Consider the following 23172-nt stretch of genomic DNA (forward strand, 5'->3'; position numbering starts at 1 on the left):
CCATCAAAATTAATTAGGAATTTATATTGTCGACTATTAGAGTTTTCAAATTTTCTATTTTAGTTAATTAGTAGTAACAAATATTTTATGTCCCATAATTTACTTTCGGGTCGGGTACGGGATACCCGACACGGGTATCAGGTAATCCCGATATGTTGCGGGGCAGGTATTGAAACAACAAATTTAGTTGAAATCGGGTACGGGTACCCGACTTGTCGGGTGCGGGTACACGCGGGTAACCCGTTTCGCCACCCAGTGCAAACCTTAAGCTAACTAGTTTTTTTTTTGGTGTTGATAGTGGGATTAAGCTCGCCCGTCTTTGGATGCTGGCTTAGTGTTGCTTTTTTGTTCGCTGTTGTTTTCTATCTCATTGTTGGCCTTTTGAACTTTAAATTTGCATGTTGTACCTTTGCTCGTCATTTTTAGTTTTGACCTTTTTGAATGCATTATTTAAATTCTCAATTACTTATTTTTGACGACCTAAGCAAATAAATTGGGTCACAATTATGGTTATATTATGAGTTTAATTGGTGTATTTGATGGACTGAACCAAACACTTTTTCTCTATTTTTGTCCTACGAAAGAACTGTGGTTGCTTACTTTTATCGGTGTGACCATAACTTTGACATTCTTGAAATAAAATATAACACTATTAATCACATAATTAGTTTGTTACTACTCCTACTACATTTTTGTGAATCAATCCACAATATATTTGACATAACAATTCAGATTTCGTTCTTTTATGGGTCGTGATTTTCGTCTTACGATCTACCTATTTTAAATTAAGATTACAAATGATTTGATTTTTTAATTTGAAAATCATCCACACGATCGATATAATTTATTTTAACTGATTTTTGTCCATTAACAGTCAAGTAAGTAGAACAATTACGTTTTATACTTTCTTTTATAAATAATTGTGTTCAACTGATATTTGTATGATTTCTGGCCCTCGGCCTAAGAAATCATTCATAAGCTCAATATGATTTTATTTTTAAATTAATTCAGAATATTCTGAATGTTGATTTTACTTGTTATTATTTGCATGAACAGTAAATAGTTTGAATAATAAAATGTTAGACATATTTATCAGTAAAAATTGGTAAGATATTTTTGCAAAATTCCTTCCTAATAGTGGTGTTCTGAATTCGTTTTTCTAATATTTTTCTGGCACAATTTTAAAAATGATATTAACATATTGGGGTGTGAAAAATCAAGGTTATGTATTTTGAGTCAAGTAATTTAAATGTTTGATCTCTATATTGTTACAAATTGATTGCTAGTTTTATTTATCTTTACCCAAATAGCATTAGCATTAGTGAATAATAGTCAAAATAGAAAATGAGTATTATTACAAAAATAAAAATAAAAGTATTATGGCATAAAACCATTATGTCAATAACTCACTTCTTTTATTTATATACCAATATTAAAAGCCATTGGACATAAAATATGATTTCGTTTCCAAAATGAAATATGCAGTTTAGGCATGGCAAATAATCTTAAATATCAAAGGAATAAATGTCCATTATTACAAGAAATTGCAATTTAAGTGTGACAAATCATGCCAAAAATTATACCCAAAAACTGCTATAAAAGGCGAAACCAGTAGTAAATGTTCTCCATCAATTTCAAACAAAATTTATCTGTCAATTTCAAAATTAAATTTCTAGAAAATGGAATCGAAAAGAGGTCCTAGCATCATAATGGCTGTTTTTGTTGGACTCATTTGCATGTCTTTGCTCTCAAGCTCTGTATCTGCAGGCAAGTGTATTTATATATCTATCTTTTATTTATTTTAATTAATTAATTTTATATATACATGTCTAAACTATTGAACTATCTTTTTATTTTTATTTTCAGAGACACGTGACGAAGTGACAAAGATTCTTCAAGGACCATGCTCAAAGTATCCAGATTGCAACGAACATTGTATTAAAACAGGATATGCAAAATATGGAGGAAAATGTATTCCACTTGTTCCTGGAAAACAAGATCTTGTTTGTGTGTGTTTAGTGCCAAATTAGATATTGTTATGATGATACTCATAACATGGGAATTGTCAACCTATTTCCCTTCGATCTGTTTGTTTTGATGTATAATTAAATGAACTCGATACTTATATACTCGTATGGAGCATATATTTAAAAATTTCCCTCTTTTTTTCAAAAATATTTCAACTGAATTTTCGTTTACTTGTCAATTCATTTTCATGAAAAATGTTAAAAAAACATATATAAATACTTATTAAAAGTATAACGTGCACAAATAATAGTGGAGTATATAAATAAAAAAAATATATATCTATATTTACTATCCAATAGTTATACGTAATTATATAATAGTAATTCATATTAAGACATTACATTGTGTTTTGCCAGCCCCATTATCAGATTATTCGTGCGGATTCGTGTCGTATTATTGTCTCTGTATCACAATTCAATTAAAGTAACAATTGATTCATGAATTTTTACTCTTTCAGGCCTGTGGAAAGGTAACATGATTCCTTAAATTTTAAATTTTAAATTTCTGTGTTTGATTTGAATTTTAATCAAACTGGAAAAGTAATCAGAATTATGAAAACAAGAAAAATAGTACCAACTTTCCATTATTCCGAATCATAACTTTTCTTAGGTATACATTTTCTAATTTTAGGATTCTTATATATTTCGGTATTTAATGAAGTGGAGTATAATTTTATTATTATTATTATTAATTAATTTTTAAAAAATATTAAAACTATAAAACATACTTAAACTATGATTACAATTATTACAATAATTATAATTATTATCATAGAGATAATTAATAATCTATTATACAATTACGACATAATTATTTAAATTATGAATGAATCATATAATAATGAATTATTATTAATATTATTATTATATAAATTAATAGTTAATCAACAAAGTTAAAATTTTAAATATAAATTTTATTCAATTATAATATTAATAAATAATTTTAATTATAAATATTTATTATTATGATGGAAAATTTATATTTAAAGTATCCATCATAATAATATATATAATAATATAAATATTATCATTACATTTTTAATTTATTTACAAATTTTAAAATATATTATTATTATAAACTCCTGTCCACTTTTGCCATTTTCGTTTATCCCCCACTAATTGTCCACTTTCTTTTAAATGGTAAGTAGATCCACATTCCGCTAACTCTTTCTATTCACATTTTACTACTATAAAACTAGTATATAAAAGTGAGTCTCATATTCTATTAACTTTTTGAATCCACTTTTCGTTACATTTTTAAAACCCGTGGTACCAAAGTGGACAATTATTGGGGACGGAAGGAGTATTATTTTATTACTAAAAATACTTATTATTCCGTACTATATTTTTAGGTTATTGTTTAAATGAACTACATAATTTAAATCTTGATATTTTCTAACATGGGAGAGTAAAATTTTTAGGAATCATATTCTCATATTTCATATTTCATATTTCAGAAATCATTTTCCTAAATCTTTTATTTTTATTTATTATGACACGTGCTCGATTATTTAGATAATTATATACTATTGACCTAAAATAATTCTCACCATTCCGTAATCAATTTCACTTGGTACGTCGAATATTACAATGTATTATTAAATAGGATTTTTGGTAAGTGCTCAGAGAAGAAAAATTTTTAAGAATCATATTCTCATATTTCATATTTCAGAAATCATTTTCCTAAATCTTTTATTTTATTTATTATGACACGTGCTCAATTATTTAGATAATTATATACTATTGACTTAAAATAATTCTCACCATTCCGTAAACAATTTCACTTGGTACGTCGAATATTACAATGTATTATTAAATAGGATTTTTGGTAAGTGCTCAGAGATTAAATATTCCTCCAAATATTACCTAATATTAATGATTAAATATACAATTTGTTAGTTAATTACGTACTACTATACTTTTGTGAATCAATCGATTAGATTTGGTTTTTTATAGACATGATTTAACTTTGGAGCCATGGTGATTACTATAATAGGATTAAATTTATTAGTTAGAAAAAAAAAGTATGCATTTTAAAAAATTCTGATTCATTTTAAAATTTTGAATATTTTATTTGAATATCTACTACGATCTACCTATTTTAAATTAAAGACACTACAACAAAAAAAAATTCACTAAAGTTATTTTTAATACAAATAAGGACGTTAATTTGTGTTTCTAAATATACCAACAACGTTTTAAAAAAACGTCCTTAATGTTGGTGTCCCAACTAAAATTAGAGGACGCAAATGGAAGTGTCATAAAAATAAAAGATTAAGTTAATTTGTCCTTAATTTAGGGACACTTTCTTTTGCGTCCTAAATTGATTTTATTTTTAAAAAAACTTTCCAACGCAAGTGATTGTGTCTCAATTTTTGTGTCCCTAAAAGATAAGCTATTTTTTTAGTATGATTACAAAATGATTTGACTTTTTAATTTGAAAATCATTCACACGCTCAATATGAATTATTTTATCTGTTTTTTTTTCATTAACAAGTAACTGGAACAATTAAAACTTATGCTCCTTTATTTAAAATGTAACCAAATTTTACAACCAGATTTTATCTGTTTATTTTTAATTTGAGCAGTAAAATTATCGTACTACCAAATTTTGTGAGCACCGTATTAGTTGTTAGCAATAATAGTTGTTAGCAATAATAGTTGTTAGCATTAATAGTCTATGCTTGGATATATATTCACTCACTAATTTATAAATCTCTTAGGCCATAAATTTTACTAATTCAAACTCATTTTTATATGGAGTACAAAATGTAGTCGAATAGTGCTCAAATTATTCATTTCATTTACAATATGCTGGCCCAAGCAGTCATGCATGGACATAAATACACGTCCAATAAAATAATTTTTTATACAACAAATATATGTGACCGCACAACCAAAAACTAGTTTATTTGAAAAAACATAAGTTTATTATGCATTTAATTAAAATATATGGATGTATATATAGTACATGGAAAGTGCATAATATTGTGGTCATATATTTATGATTTGCGTATAATTTTTTTACTTTTTTGGAACCATAAATGTAATTAGTGCATACTTTAATTCAAATTTTAAAAATAATAGAAAGAAAATTCAAATATTAAAATAAAAAATGAGGTTAAAGGCTAATAAATCTTTTTAATTTGTCCACTTACTATATTTATTATTTTAATATATAATTAATAAATCAAATTATTAATATAACCTGATTTTGGTTGTACAAAATTTGGTTGTTTATCATCCCTCTTTTTTATATATCTCCCAATATTAAAAAGCCACGGTACATAAATGTAGATTTGGTCTTATAAAATAATGTTGGCAAATCAATCGAATAAATTAGACACGTCAATTCAGATACTGGCAAATATATAATCCCAAAATATCAAGAGGATTATATGTTAATTAGTAGTACAACGGTAAATTGCATTTATGACAATAATCATGCCGTAATTACTCGAACCCTCGACATATAGATTGGAGGTGAAGCGTCTTAACCTTTCACTTTGATTTTTTTTACCTTTCACTTTGATTTTTTTTATTTAGACGCATAATTCGTTGAATATGATACTTTTTGAGTAACCCCCCCTAAGAATACTCTTTTGCTGCATTTTGTTTATTGGTTGAAAAATTTTTCATGCAAAAATATTCTGAGTAAGCCATCTTCTCTTATTTTCATATAACTAATGACAAATATTATTATCTTAATATTTCTATGATAAATTTGCAATAAAAAAGAATACACATTGCATGTATTGTAAATAACAGCAATATTCCTTCTGCTCTATATTGCAGGGCAAACTATGCAAGGGGCAGTGATCATACGCAGCATCACTAATGATCAACCATCATTGGGAGGATTGTCCTCACGGTCGACAGGCTCCGATTGCAGGGACGAGGTTGTAGAGTTCACAGACTCAGCAGGTGAGTATGTGTTCGATGCTACACCATTCACAGCTGATGTCTTGTCTGCACCAGACTTAGCCTGGGGAACGAGCCCTTTCGCTTCCATTGCTGCTTGCTCTTTGGCCCGTCGAGCCTTTTCCAACACCTCATTCTGCAGCAACATATACAACTTAGATCTTAGATTGCCACAACTGGCAATTCTTAGAAGCCTTGTTAGAAACAAACTATACTTCAACTGAAAAAGATTACATTTACAATTCAAAGACAGGGCAGAATGCATATAACAAATAGTAGCAAAGGCACATTTGATTCACAATGTACTATTATCGTAGCTTACACCGGTAATGGCTTGCAAATGTAGGACATACAACATTGTTGTATTTCAAACTGACTATCACAACAGCACATGAACTAAATAACCTTTCATGCTTTGGCTTATAGCACAATGACTTTAAGATTTAGCTAGCGACAAGTTTGCGATCTTGAACTTTTTCAACTTTTATGAGTACTAATTTTAGATGATTTATTCGTAATTGGTCATCTCTATGTCATATGAATGCATAATCATGATCCAAAGCTTCAAAAGACATCTACTTACCAATATGAACCACTATTCATATTACACCAAATCAAATTATCTGAGTCACCCCAGTTTTGAAAAGTGGAAATTCAAGAAATTAATTAAACCACTGCCCATATTAAGCTGGGCGAGAGCTACACTCTTTTTTGGTATATCTCGAGTGTTGAGATTTCTTGAGAAAATGTTACAGTCTGTCAAACAATTTAGTTAAGGGAGACCATGATGTGACCATGTCACAAACTGATTATTGATCCATCAGAATTTTTCTCCATGAAAACAATGTGAATCATTCAATCATGATAATAATCAAGTAAGCAAATTTGAAACATAATGACAAATGAACCGGTTGTTGGCACAGTGGAGTATCACATTACAAAATAAGGATGAATTTAAAAGGCTTGTTTTCATACACTTGAAAAGGTCACAAACATTTCCAAACACAACAGGACTTGCTAGACTCTTCATGTGTCTAATTTCTCTCAACGACATTTAAAAATCGAAATACTATTTAATCCTCTATAGTAAGGAGGTGTTTACTTTGAGTGATAGGATAGATAGATAGATAGATAAAAATAATACAGTACATCCATGGATTGATTAATTTTGAAATTGTTTGATTATCCAATGCTTCAAATACTCGATCATAGATTCATATGTCCTTTCAAACACCCCATAAAGGAATTAGGGGCACCACAGCATATCATGGCCTAAAAACAAAAGCAGATGGAGTGTAGAAACCAGTTCTCTCTCCAAAGCTCACAAGCATCACACCAGCCCATTCAATGGTGAATTATCCCTTCTACACACTCAGCTATACAAGCATATGAATGACAAATGACGCAGCAGCTAATGAGCCAAAGTGTCTGGTAAGATATAGCCCCCTCATCACATGACAAGAATCGTATACGCAAGCAGTGATTTAGTACCTGAAATTCTTCTACTTGCTTCTGTTGTTCAGCTTGCAATCTGCCAATGGAGCTCAAAAACTCACCCACGACCGACTCTACACGCTCATTAAGTGCTTCAGCCACTGCCTTTCCCAAGAAAAATGCATCTAAAATTGTTCTGCTCTCATTCTCACCTGAAAAATGACAACTTTTTCTTAGGTAACGAAAATAATTTTCATCTTAAACTAGCTTATTGTCATTACAATCGACATAATTGTCTCAAATCCCTATCATAGTTACAAATTGTATTCCCATTCTGAACTGATTTTTTTTAAAAAAAAGGTAATTTCCAGTACAGACTTGTTTATAGCATAGAATTTGCAGTTCCGATATCTCAATTCCAACTCTATGAACAGAAACCTAAATAGCTGGAACATAAACCGTAAAGAGCAACCACCAAGAACACATATAGAGAGAGGGGGGATTACGGAAATTAAACAAAATCGGGTATTGAGATTGATAGGCGGAGACAGTAGAGAGAAGAGGCGTACCGGAATTGCGAGTGCAGTTGCAGCTGAAAGTAGTGGATGGAGATCTGGAGGAGTGGAGGTGAAGGTTGGAGGGGGAAAGGGGGAGGGCAGGTAGCTTAATAGAGCAGCGAGGGACATGGATTATGGATGGGGAAGGAATCGAATACGAGGGTGGGCAATGGGATGCTGACAATCGCCCACTCATTTCCCTTCTCCCTTCGTCCTCTCTCTCTCTCTCCCCGATTACAGACGGTGATGAACTGATGAAGTCCAGAAGTCGTAGGCGTCTCGTAGATTTACTGGACACCACCCGATTAAAAATACACAAAATTTAGTTATTCATAGGGAGATTAAAAAATATTCATAGGGAGAATGAAAAATATTCATAGGTTATTAATTATATTGATTTTTAAGGATTAGTTATAATCTATGTATTCAATTTTTGATGTTATATTAAGTCCTACTAGTATTTCAAACTCTCCTTTTCTGAAAATTTCATGATTTTGAAGAAAAAAAAATTATGTCCAATCTTACACAACATAACAGTGAAATGATGATCCAACTTGTTACATACTTCAAGATTAGTGTTATTCTCATTTATCCTAGTTAATCCATATAAGAGCATCCACCGCTCTGACCAAGATTCAAGCCACAGGTCCCCTCCCAAGTCATCATTCCGCTAAATTTCAGTCCCAGACTACAACTCCTCTAACCCTACAGGCCACATCCAAGCCATAACTATTAAATTACACTATTCACAACTACAACATATTTTAATCGTAAAATAGAATACATTGAATAATTAAAACATGGAAAATTCATTGTTCATTCCAAAAAAGAAAATTACAAATCCTAGAAAAAAAATTACAAGTTCTAGAAAATAAAATACAAGTCCTAAAAATTTTAAAAAATGAAAAAACTACTTCTTCATTTGTGCGCGAATGTAGGCTATCATCTCATGGTGCAACTCGAGCTTGAACTCCGACATTGTCGAGGTATCCCTCGATGTCAACTCCGTCAGCTGGCCCATCCGCAAAGTAATACTCATATCCGACATAGAGTCGGATATCTTATCCAAAGAAGGATTAGGTGGCGGCGGCATAGTGGGGTAACTCGTAGTTGCCTTCCCCTTCGCTTTCCTCTTTGCCGATTTTGTTCCCATCAGACGGCTTTGAGTACTAGGGGATGAGATGAAGACGTCATCGTCCGTCACTTTGAGGTCGATTGTCGGACCTCCTTCGCTCGAAGAGTAGTTTTCGGCGGCGGAAACTTTGGTTCTCTTCGGCGCCCCACTTGCCCCTGGTTCTTCCCCACCGGTGTACTTCAGGCTCTTCTCGACAATCTTCCAAACGTCGTAGTACTTGAAGTGCTTCTTCCCGTCAGAGTAAAACTCCTCCCTAGCTTTCTCCACGAGGTCCATCTCGTTGTGCCCGCTCGGCTACATCCGGACTACGTTAGTTTACTTGCCATTCCTCTTGTTCATCTCCTTCTGGACCCGACCCCAATGCTGGCGTAGCTTCACGTAGCTACGCTCGAACATCATTCTAAATCGACTAACGTTATATTTCTGGGCAATCCGCTCCCAGAACACTTTGCTGCTCTGCTAGTTGCAGATGATAGGATCCTCGCAGACGTCGACGAAGTTCTTGGCCAGCCACAATGTCTCATGCGGGCTATACTTCTTCAGCCCATCATCATCCGCAGCCGCAGCCTTGCCCTTGCCCCTCCCTTCAGCGGGCTCCATATCACTAATGACGTACTCATCAGTGCTAACTGGCGATGGTATTTCCATGTTGGGCGCCACCCCCGGACTAGGTGTTGCATTTGGGTTGGGCGATGCCGGGAGGTACCGGTTATTGGTATTGACGAACTCGTCTATCGTTCGTCTCTGTTAAACCACTCCATAGCAGCCACAAATAAAATTTAGAGGATAGAAATGGAGAAATTGTTGGAAGAATGTTGAAGAAATGGAGTATAAATAGGAAAAAAAATAAAAATAAAAAAAATAAAATAATGGGGCTTGCGGTCCGGCCCGAAGCACCTCCAACGCCGGGCCGGGACTCGTTCGGGCACGGCCCGAGCACCTATAATGCACAGCCAGGACGGGACCTGGGCGCGGCCCGGGTACGCGACTGCGTCACCAGGTGCGGCCCAGGCCGCGAATATGCTCCCTCCAACGCGCGAAGCCGCGGGCCGGAACCCAAGTGCGGTCCGGCCCACAGCGCTAGTGATGCTCTAAGAATTTGGTAAATTGACTCATCGTTTCATTGTTGTAAAGTGGGATATAATTAATTTTTCTAAATAAAAATTGATTGTTTATAAACCATGATATAGGTATATGTCTTTAAGATGACGAAAATTAGGGGCAACAATTATAATTATAATTATAATAAATTGCGCTAGAGGTTTCTGGATATTTTGAGGTACTTCTTTTTAATTCTTGTATTTTTTAAAAAGTAGTAAAAAATATATGAAATGGGTTTTCCAGAGGCTGATGCAATTTATTTCATAAAATATTCATCAGATAGTAAAAAATAGGGACTTTGTATATACATAACTTACTCCTCACCGGGATACAAGGAAGGGCCTTCTTTTTTCTTTTCTTCTTAGTTCTTACTATAACATCACTAGAATTTTTATCGCTCATATAATAAAATATACATTAAATTCGAAACATGAAATTAAGATTATATAAATCCTACCATTTAAAATTTACTGGGTCCTCAAATAAGTTGACCCAATAATAAATCTTTATCTAGTCCATAAACATAATGAAAATACAAATATACCCAATCAAAAGAATCAAGAAGTGGGTAACTCCACAATCTAAAACAACCCATTAATACAAATGAGACCCTTTATTCGTTACATCGATCTCCACAAACTTCCCATCTCCACACCACATATACACATATCATTCATATAAACACAACACAATTAAAAATAAAAAATAAAAAAAAAATCAACAAGCCAACTGATCTCTAAACTGTGAGATCTCTTCAAAAATCGGCAGCCTTCTCGTTCTAGGAGGCGCCCATTCGTTCATGACACGCTCTAGAGCTTCGACAAAATCATCCTCGAAGACAAAATCATCTTCGAAGGGCGGGTCATTGGGCAGCTTGAAATCGAGCTCCAACGACAGCTCTCCGGCCTTATTCCTCGACTTAGGGTCGTCAGAGCCCGGGAGCTTGTGTTGCAGCACCTCTTGAAGAACCAAGCTAGCCTCATGGTAACGTGTTTGCTTGATGAGGCAATGGCATAAGTTTAAGGCCTTGTTCGCGTCCGGATCGATCATTTGAGCTTTCCGGTATACCACTTCTGCTGCTAGGAAGTTGGACTTCTGCATATATGCCCAAGCTAAGTTTCCCTGTGTTTTCAAAGTAATCAAATTATTTACATATATATGTACTTATTGAAGAGCAATAAATTAAAATCCACATACCAAAATTCTTGATGTTTCTTGCTTGACAGAAACCTGAAACTTCTTCCCATGAGATCTTGCAGTTTTGGTGGGCTTCCCATTGAAAGCCTCCCCTAAATATATGAGTTTGAGCTTATGTTTTAGAAGCACAATTTGCTCATCAACTTTTCCACATTTCTGCAATGTTTATATCCAAACATATCAGTATGTGTATAAAAAACATTATATGTTTAGGGGCCGTTTGCTAAGGTAGATAACTCATCTATCTTAGAGTTATCTGACCGAAAATGACCTAATCAAATGGTCCCTTAATGTATACATACATACCTTGTACAAGTCTATGAGAATGTTATCAAGTGACTCTTGGGAATTTCTGGGGCAAAAGGAGCGGAAGGATTTGATGGCTTCGATTGCCTCTTGAGGTCTGTTGAGTTGCTTCATGACGACGGCCATGTCTTTGAGGGCGCTTTCGACTCTATCTCCTGCGTTTATAGCCTTCCAAAACCACACTATCGCTCCCTCCGCATCCTTCTCAACTAGCTGCAAATGCAATCCAGCATGTAACCATTTCATATCAGAAAAATACGAAAGCAAAAGCATACTTGTGTTAATGTTGTTGATGGACAAAATAGTGTTAGGAATGAGATTCTATCAATGTATTTATAAATTTCATTTTGGATACTGTAACTCCTAGAGAACTAGCTAGTCCATAACTTTAATTTTTCCATCACAAAATAGAAGTTATCATCTGCATAATAAGCCTCATAATTGTTACTATAAATAAAAAACAGTCAATTTTTATCTTATACAAAAAAATTTTATTTGAAGTGCAATTAAATAGGAGGATTTAATACACATCCAATCAAATCATAATAAAATTAATTACATAGGTGTAGATTAATTAATGTACATGAATAAAAATACCTGAAATGATAAAAGACAATGTCAAACTACTCTCATTAGATTAATCTCAGGTACAACAATAATGTAGCACAAATCTCCCTAAACTATATCATATCATCCTTATAAGATCTAAAATTCCATTAAACAAACACATGGTATCATTAATTGATCCTTAATTTGCTAGTTAGCATCATAATCAAACTAATGATGAACAGTAAAACATAAAATCTCAAAAAGGAAGAAAATTGAAAAAGTATGTGATTACCTGAGCATGTTTAGCTCGGACATAAGGCCCATCGCCACAAGGAACTTTGTGAATTACATGAAAGAGATCATTTCCTCTCTTCTTCCTCGACCCACTTTCCATTTTTTTTTTCTCTCTCTCTCTATGTATATACTATATATATGTGTATCCAATTGGTGAGGAAGATATTGGAATGAATCTAGGAAAAGAGCAGATGCAGATTGAGATTGAGAGGGAGAATTGTAGTCATTTGATTTATATGCTGAAGAATTATGAGAGGTGAATGAATGTAGACGGTAGGACGTCCAGGTTCGTTCTTGTGTTTGTCAACACAAGGTTTTCCACTTATCCTGTCTGACACGTGTGAGTCTTCTTCTGTTCGCCAAAAATAGTAAAAAGTAAATGAAATAAGTATCTACGAAGGACGAAAATGACAAATTTAAATGATAAGTGGCGAACGAATGAAGTAGTAATACATATGAACTCCGATGGCGCATTCGGTTTGAATATGTGACATACTCTAGATTGAATTGTCTCGTGTACATGCTCTAGATTAAACTGAATTTGTGTATTGGAAATGTTTATCTGAAATTTGATGACAGTTCAAAACCTATAAAAGGAAAGGTTGTTTTTTTTCTTATTATTGCAGGAGATCCTAATTGAATCTATTGCAGCCTCGCAGGGATGATTTCATCTAGGGAATTTCATTCTTTTACACAATTTTATGTAAAATTAATAGTGAAATGGGTAATTCAATTTTGATCTTATTATTAAGATGAGTATAATTTTACATATTTTTACTGAGATGAGTATAATTTTATAGTTAAGGTGAGAATGGGTATCCAAATTTTCAGCATTTAATTAAAAAACATTTCGGGATATTTATAAATGAGTATATCATTAGTTTTGATGCAGATTGCTTTGACAAATATTTTGACTAGGACTATTGAACTAAAAACTCATTAGAGCATCCACAGTGGTGCGGAATTCCCGGCAGAATTCCCCGCGGAATTCCCAAAAACAACTCCTGCCATGTCATAAGGAATTCGCACTGTACTGCCACGTCATAAGGAATTTTCATTGCACAGTGGCGGAATTCCCTGCGGAAATCCCGAAGGAATTCCCACAATTTTAAAAAATTCACAAATTCACAAATTAGACAATTTCCAGAAGTAAACAATTTACGGAATTAAAATTCCGATGCGAATACGGAGAAAATGCAACCACTTTATTTAAAAAAGCATACTTCATTAAAAAAAAGTACATAAAAATAAAAACCGGCTTCTCGCTCCTCGAATTCCTCGTCGCCAGTCCTCTCGCCTTCCCCACCTTCGCCGCCGTCGCCGCCGCCACCCCCCTCGCCGTCATCGTCCGACATCCCGTCGAGCCCCAAATCGCGGCGTATACTATCGAGGAGGGGCTTAAGCTTTCGCTTGTAATGGGGGTCAGTTGCTTGGCGCATACTATTGAGACTGGGGCATCATCCCCGGCATTTGAGGCATCGCAGCGGACATCGGCGTACTCCCGCCGATGGGAAAATGGGGCGTCGGTGACTCGCTCGAGGTGGGTGAATCGCTGTCGTGGTGCTCCATTGTTGATTCACAAAAAATGTATTTTTAGAGAGAGAGAAACTTGTTAATACAAGTGGTGCGAATGAAATGAAGTTCAACGGGATATATATATAGGAACCGGAAAAAAAATTAATGCATTAAACGGAAATTCCGCGAGCGTCAACGCAATGGCGGACGTTCGCACGGAATTCCGCTCGGAATGCCGCGGAACTGCGAATTCCTTCGCGGAATTCCATATCCGTGCAGGGGACGCGCAATGGCGGACGTCCGCCACGGAATTCCCGCACGTCGGTGGGAATTCTGCGTGGACGTCCGCCATTGCGGATGCTCTTAGAGTACTTCAAAAGTGGGGTGGGTGCAAATTAAGAATACCATTTTGTAATTTGATAAGAACAGTAACTTTCTAGAAACGATTTAAGTGGATTGTAAAGAGAAAAACAAATCAAAACAAAAACATTCTTGAGAAGCCCCAGAATGAATCTGGCCTTCAATACAAGGAAGATACAGTATACATATATGTATGTATGTATATATGGCGACGGCAACGTAGTTAACCTTGTTCTGGAATTTGGCGTAACGAATCTGGACGATTATTTGGTAGCTAGTTAGAGCATCTGCAACGGTGGACGGACGGCGTCCGTCCGTCCGTGCCGCGGGCAAGGATGAGCTCCGCCGCTGCTGCGTTCGCGCCGCTGGCACGGCGCTGCTCGATGCATCGAGCACGTCCGTGCCAGCGAGCAGCTGACGTGGCGCGCAGTGATTGGACAACGGCATAGCCGTTGCCTTGGAATTTTTTTAATTAAAAATCAGTTTTTAATTAAAATCAGTTTTTAATTAAAAACCGATTAAAAATAAGAAAAAAATATTTTTCCACTTCCAAAAAAAAATATATCCGTTTTTTACCGTTTTTTACCACTTTTAATTTTTTATATTTTTTTCCCCCAAAAATACACATTGTCATCTATAAATACCCCAACTTTCACACCCAAAAATTCACACCACAATACACAATTCTCATCTTCATTCTCACATATCCATTCTCATCTTCATTCTCTCATATCCATTCTCATCTTTATTCTCTCATATACATTCTCAATCTTTCTTCCACTCCTACAACATAACAATGTCCGGCCAAGGCAATAACCCCCCAGGCTCCCACGGTTGGAACTCTGAATGGTTCTCTTCACAACCGTTTCCTAGTCCGGAAATGGAATATTCGGCCCCTCCTCAAACCCAAAGTTCGGGCGTTCCGGGTGGCTACCGGCCATACCCAATCGACGACCAAGATGCCCCCGAAGGGCAATACTGGTGGACACCCGAGCCTAGGCCGACCGCCCCCTCCCATACTCCGACTCCTCCTACTCGCGGTGTCCGCACACCGTACACTCCGGCAGAGATGGATAAATTGTTCGCAGCATACTTGGAAATCTCCGAAGATCCGATGGTTGGCACGAACCAATCCGGCGATCACTTTTGGTGGCGCATAGCTCGCCGGTACAATGAAAACCTGCCGCCGGGAACAATCGAGGGCAACGAGAGTATGGTGCGCAACGCCATCTACCGAGCCAACGAAGAAATTGGCAAGTTCAATGGCTATTTCCTCCAGGAAGAGCGGTCGACGGGGAGCGGCCGGAGCGAGGTCGACATCATCACTGCCGTGATGAGCACCTATCAATCCATGAACTACAAGCCATTCAAGTACCTCAACGTTTGGCAGGAGAAGCGGACGCACACGAAGTATAGGGGAGGCATAACATCCTCCTCTAGCAGCTCCTCCAAACGGTCAAGGTCGATATCCCTATCCGACGCCGGCTCCGAAGAAGGCGGCAGCTGCAATTTTTAATTATGTAATTTTTATTTTTAGGATTTTAATTATGTACTTTTTAATTTTTAGGATTTTAATTATTTCGTTTTTATTTTATTTGTCATTTGTAATATTATTTAGGTTTTTTTAATGAATTTTAATATTATGGAAATATTTTTGTTTAATTGAATTTTAAATTGAATTGTGCTCGTACTTGCGGAAGAGCACAGCTGTGAGGGTTGTGCTCTTGCTAGAGAGCAGGCAGAAAAAGTGGGGCTGAGCCCACAACCGTGCTCGCTGGCAAGAACACGGTTGTGGGTGCTCTTAGCTTACTATAATTAAGTTACATGACAGTATATTTATGTGTACCATTATTTTTGGAGCTAATTCATACACTACACACCACACTCAAGCACATTAAATCGATAGACTCGCTTTAGGAAGTAGTGTATATTTTAAAGAGCTCGCTTTAGGAAGTAGTGTATATTTTAAAGAGCTTATAAGCTAGAGATGAAATTACGCGTCAGAGAAAAAAAAAGAAGTCATAGTTAGACATAAAAAAAATTACGAAATGGGAATAATATGCAAAATAATAAACGATAATATAATTATTTTTGTAAATATAATCTTTCGAGAAAATAATTTGTTGTTGAAAAACTTATTTTTGGGGAGAGTTATATTTATATGTTGAACTTTATAAGCTCGGGAGGTGTCCAAGCTCCCGATCAACGATCTCTGTATCGATTTCAAAATTGGAGAAGACGAGGGAGATGAGAGGCGACGACCGGTGGCAATTGAGAGAGAAAAGAGCTAGGATCTTGTAGGCAACCAGGGACGGAGCTACTTGAGTCCCACCTAAAAAAATTTCGTTCATACTATTTTAATAGTAGTATTTAATTTTTAATGTTTTTCAAATTTTTTTATATATTCCTTTTCAAATTTTAAAAACAATTCATATATATTTATGCCCCACCTAAATAGAATTATTGGCCCGTTCTTGCAAGCGAGGCAAGTGGTGATTAAGTGTTGATGATGGGGGACTACCCTCCATGATTTTTATTGGGAGAAAATAACAACATGTTTAATAATAATAGGACAAAAGGGATTGAAAGCGGGTTGTGAAATTGACGAATTTTAGGGCTTGCACGTGGGCCTAAAATTTTAATATTCTTTTTCTCATGAGATTCAAATTATATATTGTGCCAATAAACACATAATTAGACTAGTTAGTGTAGTAATTGATAAAAATATATGATTAGATTTTTAGAAAATAAATAAATCACTATAAAAATACTGTACTACATTAATTGGCTCTTTAATTAAACAATGCAGTTGATCCCTACTTGGATCCGCCACCAGGGCATGCAACAACATCTCAAGTTGGTTTAAAGAGTTAGTTAGCAAGAAAACAAATCTTAAAATTAGTTAAGACATATGCATATGTTGATTAGCATGTTCATTAAACAAATAGAACTTCAATCATCCAACCACAAACTAACATAAATATCCTGACATTTCAACCGATAAACATGGCAATTATGACATGTGAAACATTAGATCTCTGCATCCCATCTTCACAACTCCAGCACAACAACTGTCCAAAATTAGTAAAATGTTACAATTAGATCACTATTTACTAATTCAAATCATAATCAACCAAAGTCACTTATATCCACACTCACATTCAGAATCTGTGGTGATCCAGTTTCCCGGCCGAGAGCGGCCTCTAACGCGCAGAGGCGTGGAGTTCAGTGAGGATGCACCGAGGAGGTGGTCGTGTCTCAGCGACGAAGCCACTGCAGAGATGGCGGAATAGACAGATGAAGTGGTGGAGCAGCTCTCCACATCCCATCTGAAGCTTATTTTTGGAGACTCGTTGCTCAGCTCGTCCTCGTCTCTCACCACCTTCAGCCCTGCTGATTTGTTCCTAAAATGCAACACCTGAACATCCCGATATAAGAGGCGGACGCAGAAAAAAAAGTTTGGCAACAAGGGTGTTAAAATTGAAAATAATTAAATAAATACTTTTTCCGTTAGCCACTAACCGTCTTAACTGTGAACGACAGAGTTTTAGTGTAAATTTGATAAAATAAGAGAAAAAAATAAAATTGTTTGCCCAAGTTGAATAAATTAATATTAAGTGACAAAAAAAATGAGGTGGCATATTACCAAAAATATAAAATTAGACTATCGTTAAATGGTTGTAGACTTGTGGAATAAAATTTATTTAACTTTTTGGGGGTGCTCGAGCTCCCCCAACACATCCGGTGTGATATAGATCCCACAATCAAATAAGCAATTAATGTTATATGGTCAATGATAGGGCCGTTTAGCATTCTAAATCGAAAATCTTGAATTCGTCACTGACAAGTAATATTCTCAAAAATGAAAAGTATATATGCATATAAATGTTGTTACCTTTCTACCAATGTATTTTGCTCCTTTGTCAGTCCTGGCAGCTGCTGCCCATTTCAGCAACACCTTCATCCTTGCAATGGTGTTCATCTTGTCGCCTTTCGTCTTCTCTTTCTTGCTGTCTGTGTTCGGACATTGTTCGCTGCTTGTTGCTGCTGACGACGACGACGCTGAATCAGTTATAGGTAAGACTTTGTTTCCTACATGAGATGCTGCAGAATCCACCTTGTGATTAGCAATCTCTTCTTTCTTAGTCTTCATGTAACCTTTTCCCTATTTCTGTCTCCTCTCCTTAATTCCTCTTTCAATTAAGGATCTGTTTTATATATAGTATAATAGATTTGTTAAAATTATTTTTGCATGTGAACAGCGATCATTTTGGTTCAAGAAATTGCGTGGATAGATCAGCTGCATGTTACGTTTTGTTTATTTTTTTTATTTAAATGATTCCAAAATGTGGATAGTGAGGAGAGAATATGTGAGACAGTTTGTTTGGTCAAATAGGACAGCAGTGGTAATCTATCTGTGCTGTCTCTATATCCCCTAAGATTCTATCACTTTGCCAATTTCCTCTAGTGGAAAATGGGTAATTAATAACGTAGAAATGAGAAGATATCTATGTGTTAATATCAATATAAATGTGATTAATATAAGATGGTGAGACAACTAGGCAGTAAGTGGGGACTGGTTGGCTTGTGATTCGAAATGTATATTGTGTTGGCAATTGAAACTAAAAATATAACATATAACTGTCCCACATCGGTGTCAAGATAAAAACTGAAATTAGTATATAAGTCTCATGGGCCCCTCCTCCTATCACCAATTGGTTTTAGGATGGAACCCATGGATTTCTATCATGGTATCAGAGCGGGTCGCCGACTGTGGGTCATATTTAACTGACCCAGCAGTATATCTGGGCTGAAACCGAAAAAAAATGACTGACCCAGCAGTATTACTGGGCTGAAAATTTGGGCCAAGTGGTCCCAACTGATCGGAAAAAATTGGACCGATTGTCCAATCGATTAGAAAAAAGTCCAACCCCTCCAAGGGGGCTGAAACCGAAAAAAAATGACTGACCCAGCAGTATTACTGGGCTGAAAATTTGGGCCAAGTGGTCCCAACTGATCGGAAAAAATTGGACCGATTGTCCAATCGATTAGAAAAAAGTCCAACCCCTCCAAGGTTCACCTTGAAGGAAAAAATTGGACCGATTGTCCAATCGATTAGAAAAAAAATTGGACCGATTGTCCAATCGATTAGAAAAAAGTCCAAAAATTGGACCGATTGTCCAATCGATTAGAAAAAAGTCCAATGAACCTTGAAGGAAAAAATTGGACCGATTGTCCAATCGATTAGAAAAAAAATTGGACCGATTGTCCAATCGAAACTAAAAATATAACATATAACTGTCCCACATCGGTGTCAAGATAAAAACTGAAACTAGTATATAAGTCTCATGTGCCCCTCCTCCTATCACCAATTGATTTTAGGATGGAACCCATGGATTTCTATCATATTGTTTTTAAAAGTTTCATCATATGATTAATCATGAAATAACTTAACCTTTACGTATTTATTTGAATATACAATTCTCTCAATGCAACTTAAGAGCGTGTTTGAGTGAAGTGTGTTTGATAAACTAATGATATTTTTATGGTTAATGTCCAAAACACTCTCTTTTACTTTACTCTTTCTCAACTTTAACTATTTATTATTTATTAATAGTATTATTTTGTAAAACAAGTGCAGAAAATGAAACGTCTCTATTAACATGGAACGGATGGAGTATGTATTTTTGGTGGATGCGTGAAAATGTAAAATAGGCATATTTTTGTGGTCTAAGGAGTACTAATTTTAAAGCCCGAGATAATTAATAAGATATAATGATAAAATTAAATTAGTAGTGATTTTTATTTTATTGTTTAATAAATAAAATAATTTAATAGGATCGATCTAATGAAACGTGGGCCATGTTTAGTAATCTTGTATCTCGGGACACGAGTATTTAATTGGCCCAAGCTAACCTTGGGCCTGTATCAATTACTCCTACGTGTGATTATAATGCAAGTGGAATTGGGTTTGAACCGATTATTGAATTTGGATATTCATGTTAAATAATTCGGTGAAATAAAAAAAACAATTCCCTTAAATAATTGGTCCAAGATGCATATGAGCATGTAGATAAATAGATTCAATTCTTAACTTGGAAATGATCCAATGTCAGAATATACATCGGGATGCTCGATTCATGTAAACCAAAAATGGGTGCCAAATGTAAGGAAGTGAAATAAAATCTTACTCGATCCATCATTTAAATATTCAAATCTGAGCAGCCCATGCGGCTTTGTGTATATGAATATGATTTGGGTAAAGACTAATTCTTTTAAAATAGACAAAAAGAAAATGAAAAATTGAATAGTATAGCCTCAGAAAAAAAGAAAAAAAATCGAAGATGAGAAAAGAATTTGTGATGAAAATGTTAAACATGAAGATGCGAAAACGGTGTACAAGTAAAAGAGGAACATGTTGGATAGGGTTTGGCGGTGGAAAGTCAGGATAAAAATGGGGCAATTACTGGCTAACCCCATCACCCCCCTTTATGAGTGAGAGAGAGAGAGAGAGACGTGCAAATTGTTGGATACTAGCATATGGCATTCATGACCCTTGATGACTGTGTGCAGGATCCATTTAATTATACCATTACATTAAATATAGTGAGATTTTAAAAATCTATAAATTGGAAGGGTATGAAGTTTGAGTTGTTGGAATCACTTAGTGTGTGTGAATCTAGAAGAGGAACTTGTGGGATCAGACATAGTTGGCGTCGAAAGGTAGAGGCGGTGTGGTGGTTGTCGTTGCTAATGAATGACGGATGAAGAACGGAAGTGAAACCTAACCCCAAAGAGTTGGGACAGAGTTTTGCACAGTATGATCGCTGATGAATCTGTAAGTCAAATTTAATGGACTTTTCCGACTCTGATGGGCCTGCAGTAGGGTCTCGGCTTCTTTTCGAGAAAACATATGTAGTCATACTGTTCTTTGTTATTATACCCTAAATAAAATAGAAAAAATAAAAACATAATTTCATATTTTAATTTCTAGATGATGATACATATACTAATGAAGCATGAAGGATTTTTTTGAAGAAAGTAAAATAAAAGAAGGGATAAAGAAAGAACATGGTATATGGGCATATATTCCAGTAGCAGGTTAGTTGAATCTGTATAAAAACCTCAAATTTTGAGCACTCTTTTTTATGAACAAGATAACACCAACATACAACTACATCTCAACTCATCCTTCCAATAAAAATGCACAATCAATTTGCCTGAAAAAGGGTAATAATCTTTACACACACACTCTCTCTCCAATCACTCTCTTCAAAAACTACACTCTGAGTTGAGTGAAAGAGCATTTATCTCTTCTCTTATCCCTTCTGTGTGGACCCATACATACCACCTTCTCTTGTGCCAAATGTCTCAAATCCCAATGCACACTCTCCCTTATAAATACCACACACACATTCCAACCTTAACCAACATCTCTCCTCCCACATTCCAAATCAAAATTCAAATCAACACACACTACTACATCAAGATTCAAGACTCTTCTAACAGGTTTATTCTCTTCTCTGCTCATCTTTCTCATTTTTTTACTGTTGAAGTACAAACCACACCCAAATCAAAAAATACATAAAAGTTCCAAGCTACTATATATCTATCCAACTCCATTAGTACGAGAACTTTTGAAAAATCTCCAAAGAATAAAACTGTAAAAGTTTAGTCAAAATGGACAATATCATACTAACGTGAGTTCAGAAGTGCATCGACGAATTCTCACATCTACACTAGTTGATCTATTAATATTACAAAAAAAATTGGAGATGACTCGAACTTCCAATTTATTAAACAGGAAATGGAGGGCTCATCGAATAAAGGAGAAGAAGCAGCAAAATCATTTCCATGCACATATTGTTCTAGAAAGTTCCACAGCTCGCAGGCGCTAGGCGGCCATCAAAACGCCCACAAGAAGGAGAGGAGCGCCGCGGGGAAGACGAAGAGGGCGGCCACGGACTACGCTCTGATGCCGTCGCCGCCGCCCCTCTTCTTCTCTCCCGGCTACCCCGTCGGCATTATCAATCCACCGCAGTACGCAGTTCACGGTGCGGCGGCGCTGTATCAGTACAGCGTTGCGCATGAGCAGAGCTCGGCGTACTGTGGTCAGTGGAGTCGGGTTAGGTGCATCGATGACGAGGATTATCACGAGAGGCGGCGCAGAGACCAGAAGCTTGATTTGTCTCTGCATTTGTAGACAAATCACAAATGTAATGTGTCCACACAATTCAGATTTTAATCAACTACTACTAATAATATTTAGTCCTCCGATTTGATCTGTGCCGGATTCATTACATGGACATAATTTGCAGTAAAATGTATAATTTAGAATTTTAATGAATTTTGTATTTCAGTCAAATTATGGTGGATTGAAATTAATTAGAATTAAATAATAATATGAAATAAAAAATGAATAAAATATAAAAAGATGAGGTAAAAAGTACTAGTAATAATTAGGAGATAAAAAAAAAGGGAAGACGGTTGATGAAAATGTAGATTGTGGATAAGCAGCAATGTTTGTTGTGTGTGTTTCCGACATCTTTGTGTCGGATATAGAATGCATCTCTATAAGAGATAAATGCATCTCTCTCTCTATAAGACTATTAGGCAATAATTAGTTATAATCACATAAAACATGCATTCTTAACTAATATTGGGCGTCGTATACACGCTTTAAGACCAACAAGTGCTGCCGGTCAACTATAAATAAAAAACTCATTCGTTGTGCTCAAATAGCAAACACAACACCCAACTCTATACAAACACTAAG

General features: G+C 35.4%; 4 protein-coding genes across 4 annotated transcripts; 1 reads left to right on the top strand and 3 right to left on the bottom strand.

The window, feature by feature from the left end:
• Nucleotides 1-5675: 5675 nt before the first annotated feature.
• LOC121789691 (uncharacterized protein At4g13200, chloroplastic-like) lies at nucleotides 5676-8237 on the bottom strand. The gene is made up of 3 exons (XM_042188081.1): nucleotides 7952-8237; nucleotides 7440-7594; nucleotides 5676-6084 (listed from the first exon to the last, which is right to left on the bottom strand). The coding sequence occupies exons 1-3, from the start codon at nucleotides 8133-8135 to the stop codon at nucleotides 5869-5871; spliced, it is 555 nt and encodes a 184-aa protein (XP_042044015.1). The 5' UTR covers nucleotides 8136-8237; the 3' UTR covers nucleotides 5676-5868.
• Nucleotides 8238-10611: 2374 nt separating this feature from the next.
• LOC121789693 (protein SULFUR DEFICIENCY-INDUCED 1-like) lies at nucleotides 10612-12750 on the bottom strand. Its single transcript, XM_042188083.1, has 4 exons — nucleotides 12520-12750; nucleotides 11679-11891; nucleotides 11373-11528; nucleotides 10612-11297 (listed from the first exon to the last, which is right to left on the bottom strand). The coding sequence occupies exons 1-4, from the start codon at nucleotides 12619-12621 to the stop codon at nucleotides 10893-10895; spliced, it is 876 nt and encodes a 291-aa protein (XP_042044017.1). The 5' UTR covers nucleotides 12622-12750; the 3' UTR covers nucleotides 10612-10892.
• A 4697-nt stretch (nucleotides 12751-17447) lies between these two features.
• LOC121789697 lies at nucleotides 17448-18549 on the bottom strand. The gene is made up of 3 exons (XM_042188086.1): nucleotides 18292-18549; nucleotides 17556-17814; nucleotides 17448-17467 (listed from the first exon to the last, which is right to left on the bottom strand). Exons 1-3 carry the CDS (start codon nucleotides 18547-18549, stop codon nucleotides 17448-17450), a joined length of 537 nt encoding a protein of 178 aa, XP_042044020.1.
• Nucleotides 18550-21835: 3286 nt separating this feature from the next.
• On the top strand, nucleotides 21836-22673 carry LOC121789695 (protein LATE FLOWERING-like). The gene is made up of 2 exons (XM_042188085.1): nucleotides 21836-21905; nucleotides 22201-22673. Exon 2 carries the CDS (start codon nucleotides 22204-22206, stop codon nucleotides 22597-22599), a length of 396 nt encoding a protein of 131 aa, XP_042044019.1. The 5' UTR covers nucleotides 21836-21905; nucleotides 22201-22203; the 3' UTR covers nucleotides 22600-22673.
• Nucleotides 22674-23172: the final 499 nt, after the last annotated feature.

Source organism: Salvia splendens, unplaced genomic scaffold (assembly GCF_004379255.2).
Source record: "Salvia splendens isolate huo1 unplaced genomic scaffold, SspV2 ctg310, whole genome shotgun sequence".
Classification (NCBI taxonomy): Eukaryota; Viridiplantae; Streptophyta; class Magnoliopsida; order Lamiales; family Lamiaceae; genus Salvia; species Salvia splendens.

Excerpts from the sequence above, each read along its gene's own strand:
- LOC121789693 (XM_042188083.1), bottom strand. The coding sequence starts at position 12,621 with ATGGAAAGTGGGTCGAGGAAGAAGAGAGGAAATGATCTCTTTCATGTA. Across the intron at positions 11,529-11,678 it reads TTCTCATAGACTTGTACAAG|AAATGTGGAAAAGTTGATGA; the intron begins GTATGTATGTAT and ends TAAACATTGCAG. Across the intron at positions 11,298-11,372 it reads AAGAAACATCAAGAATTTTG|GGAAACTTAGCTTGGGCATA; the intron begins GTATGTGGATTT and ends TTGAAAACACAG.
- LOC121789695 (XM_042188085.1), top strand. The coding sequence starts at position 22,204 with ATGGAGGGCTCATCGAATAAAGGAGAAGAAGCAGCAAAATCATTTCCA.
- LOC121789697 (XM_042188086.1), bottom strand. The coding sequence starts at position 18,549 with ATGAAGACTAAGAAAGAAGAGATTGCTAATCACAAGGTGGATTCTGCA. Across the intron at positions 17,815-18,291 it reads CAAAATACATTGGTAGAAAG|GTGTTGCATTTTAGGAACAA; the intron begins GTAACAACATTT and ends CGGGATGTTCAG. Across the intron at positions 17,468-17,555 it reads GATCACCACAGATTCTGAAT|TTGTTGTGCTGGAGTTGTGA; the intron begins GTGAGTGTGGAT and ends AATTTTGGACAG.
- LOC121789691 (XM_042188081.1), bottom strand. The coding sequence starts at position 8,135 with ATGAGTGGGCGATTGTCAGCATCCCATTGCCCACCCTCGTATTCGATT. Across the intron at positions 7,595-7,951 it reads CAACTGCACTCGCAATTCCG|GTGAGAATGAGAGCAGAACA; the intron begins GTACGCCTCTTC and ends GTCATTTTTCAG. Across the intron at positions 6,085-7,439 it reads AGCAAGTAGAAGAATTTCAG|AATGAGGTGTTGGAAAAGGC; the intron begins GTACTAAATCAC and ends ATGTTGCTGCAG.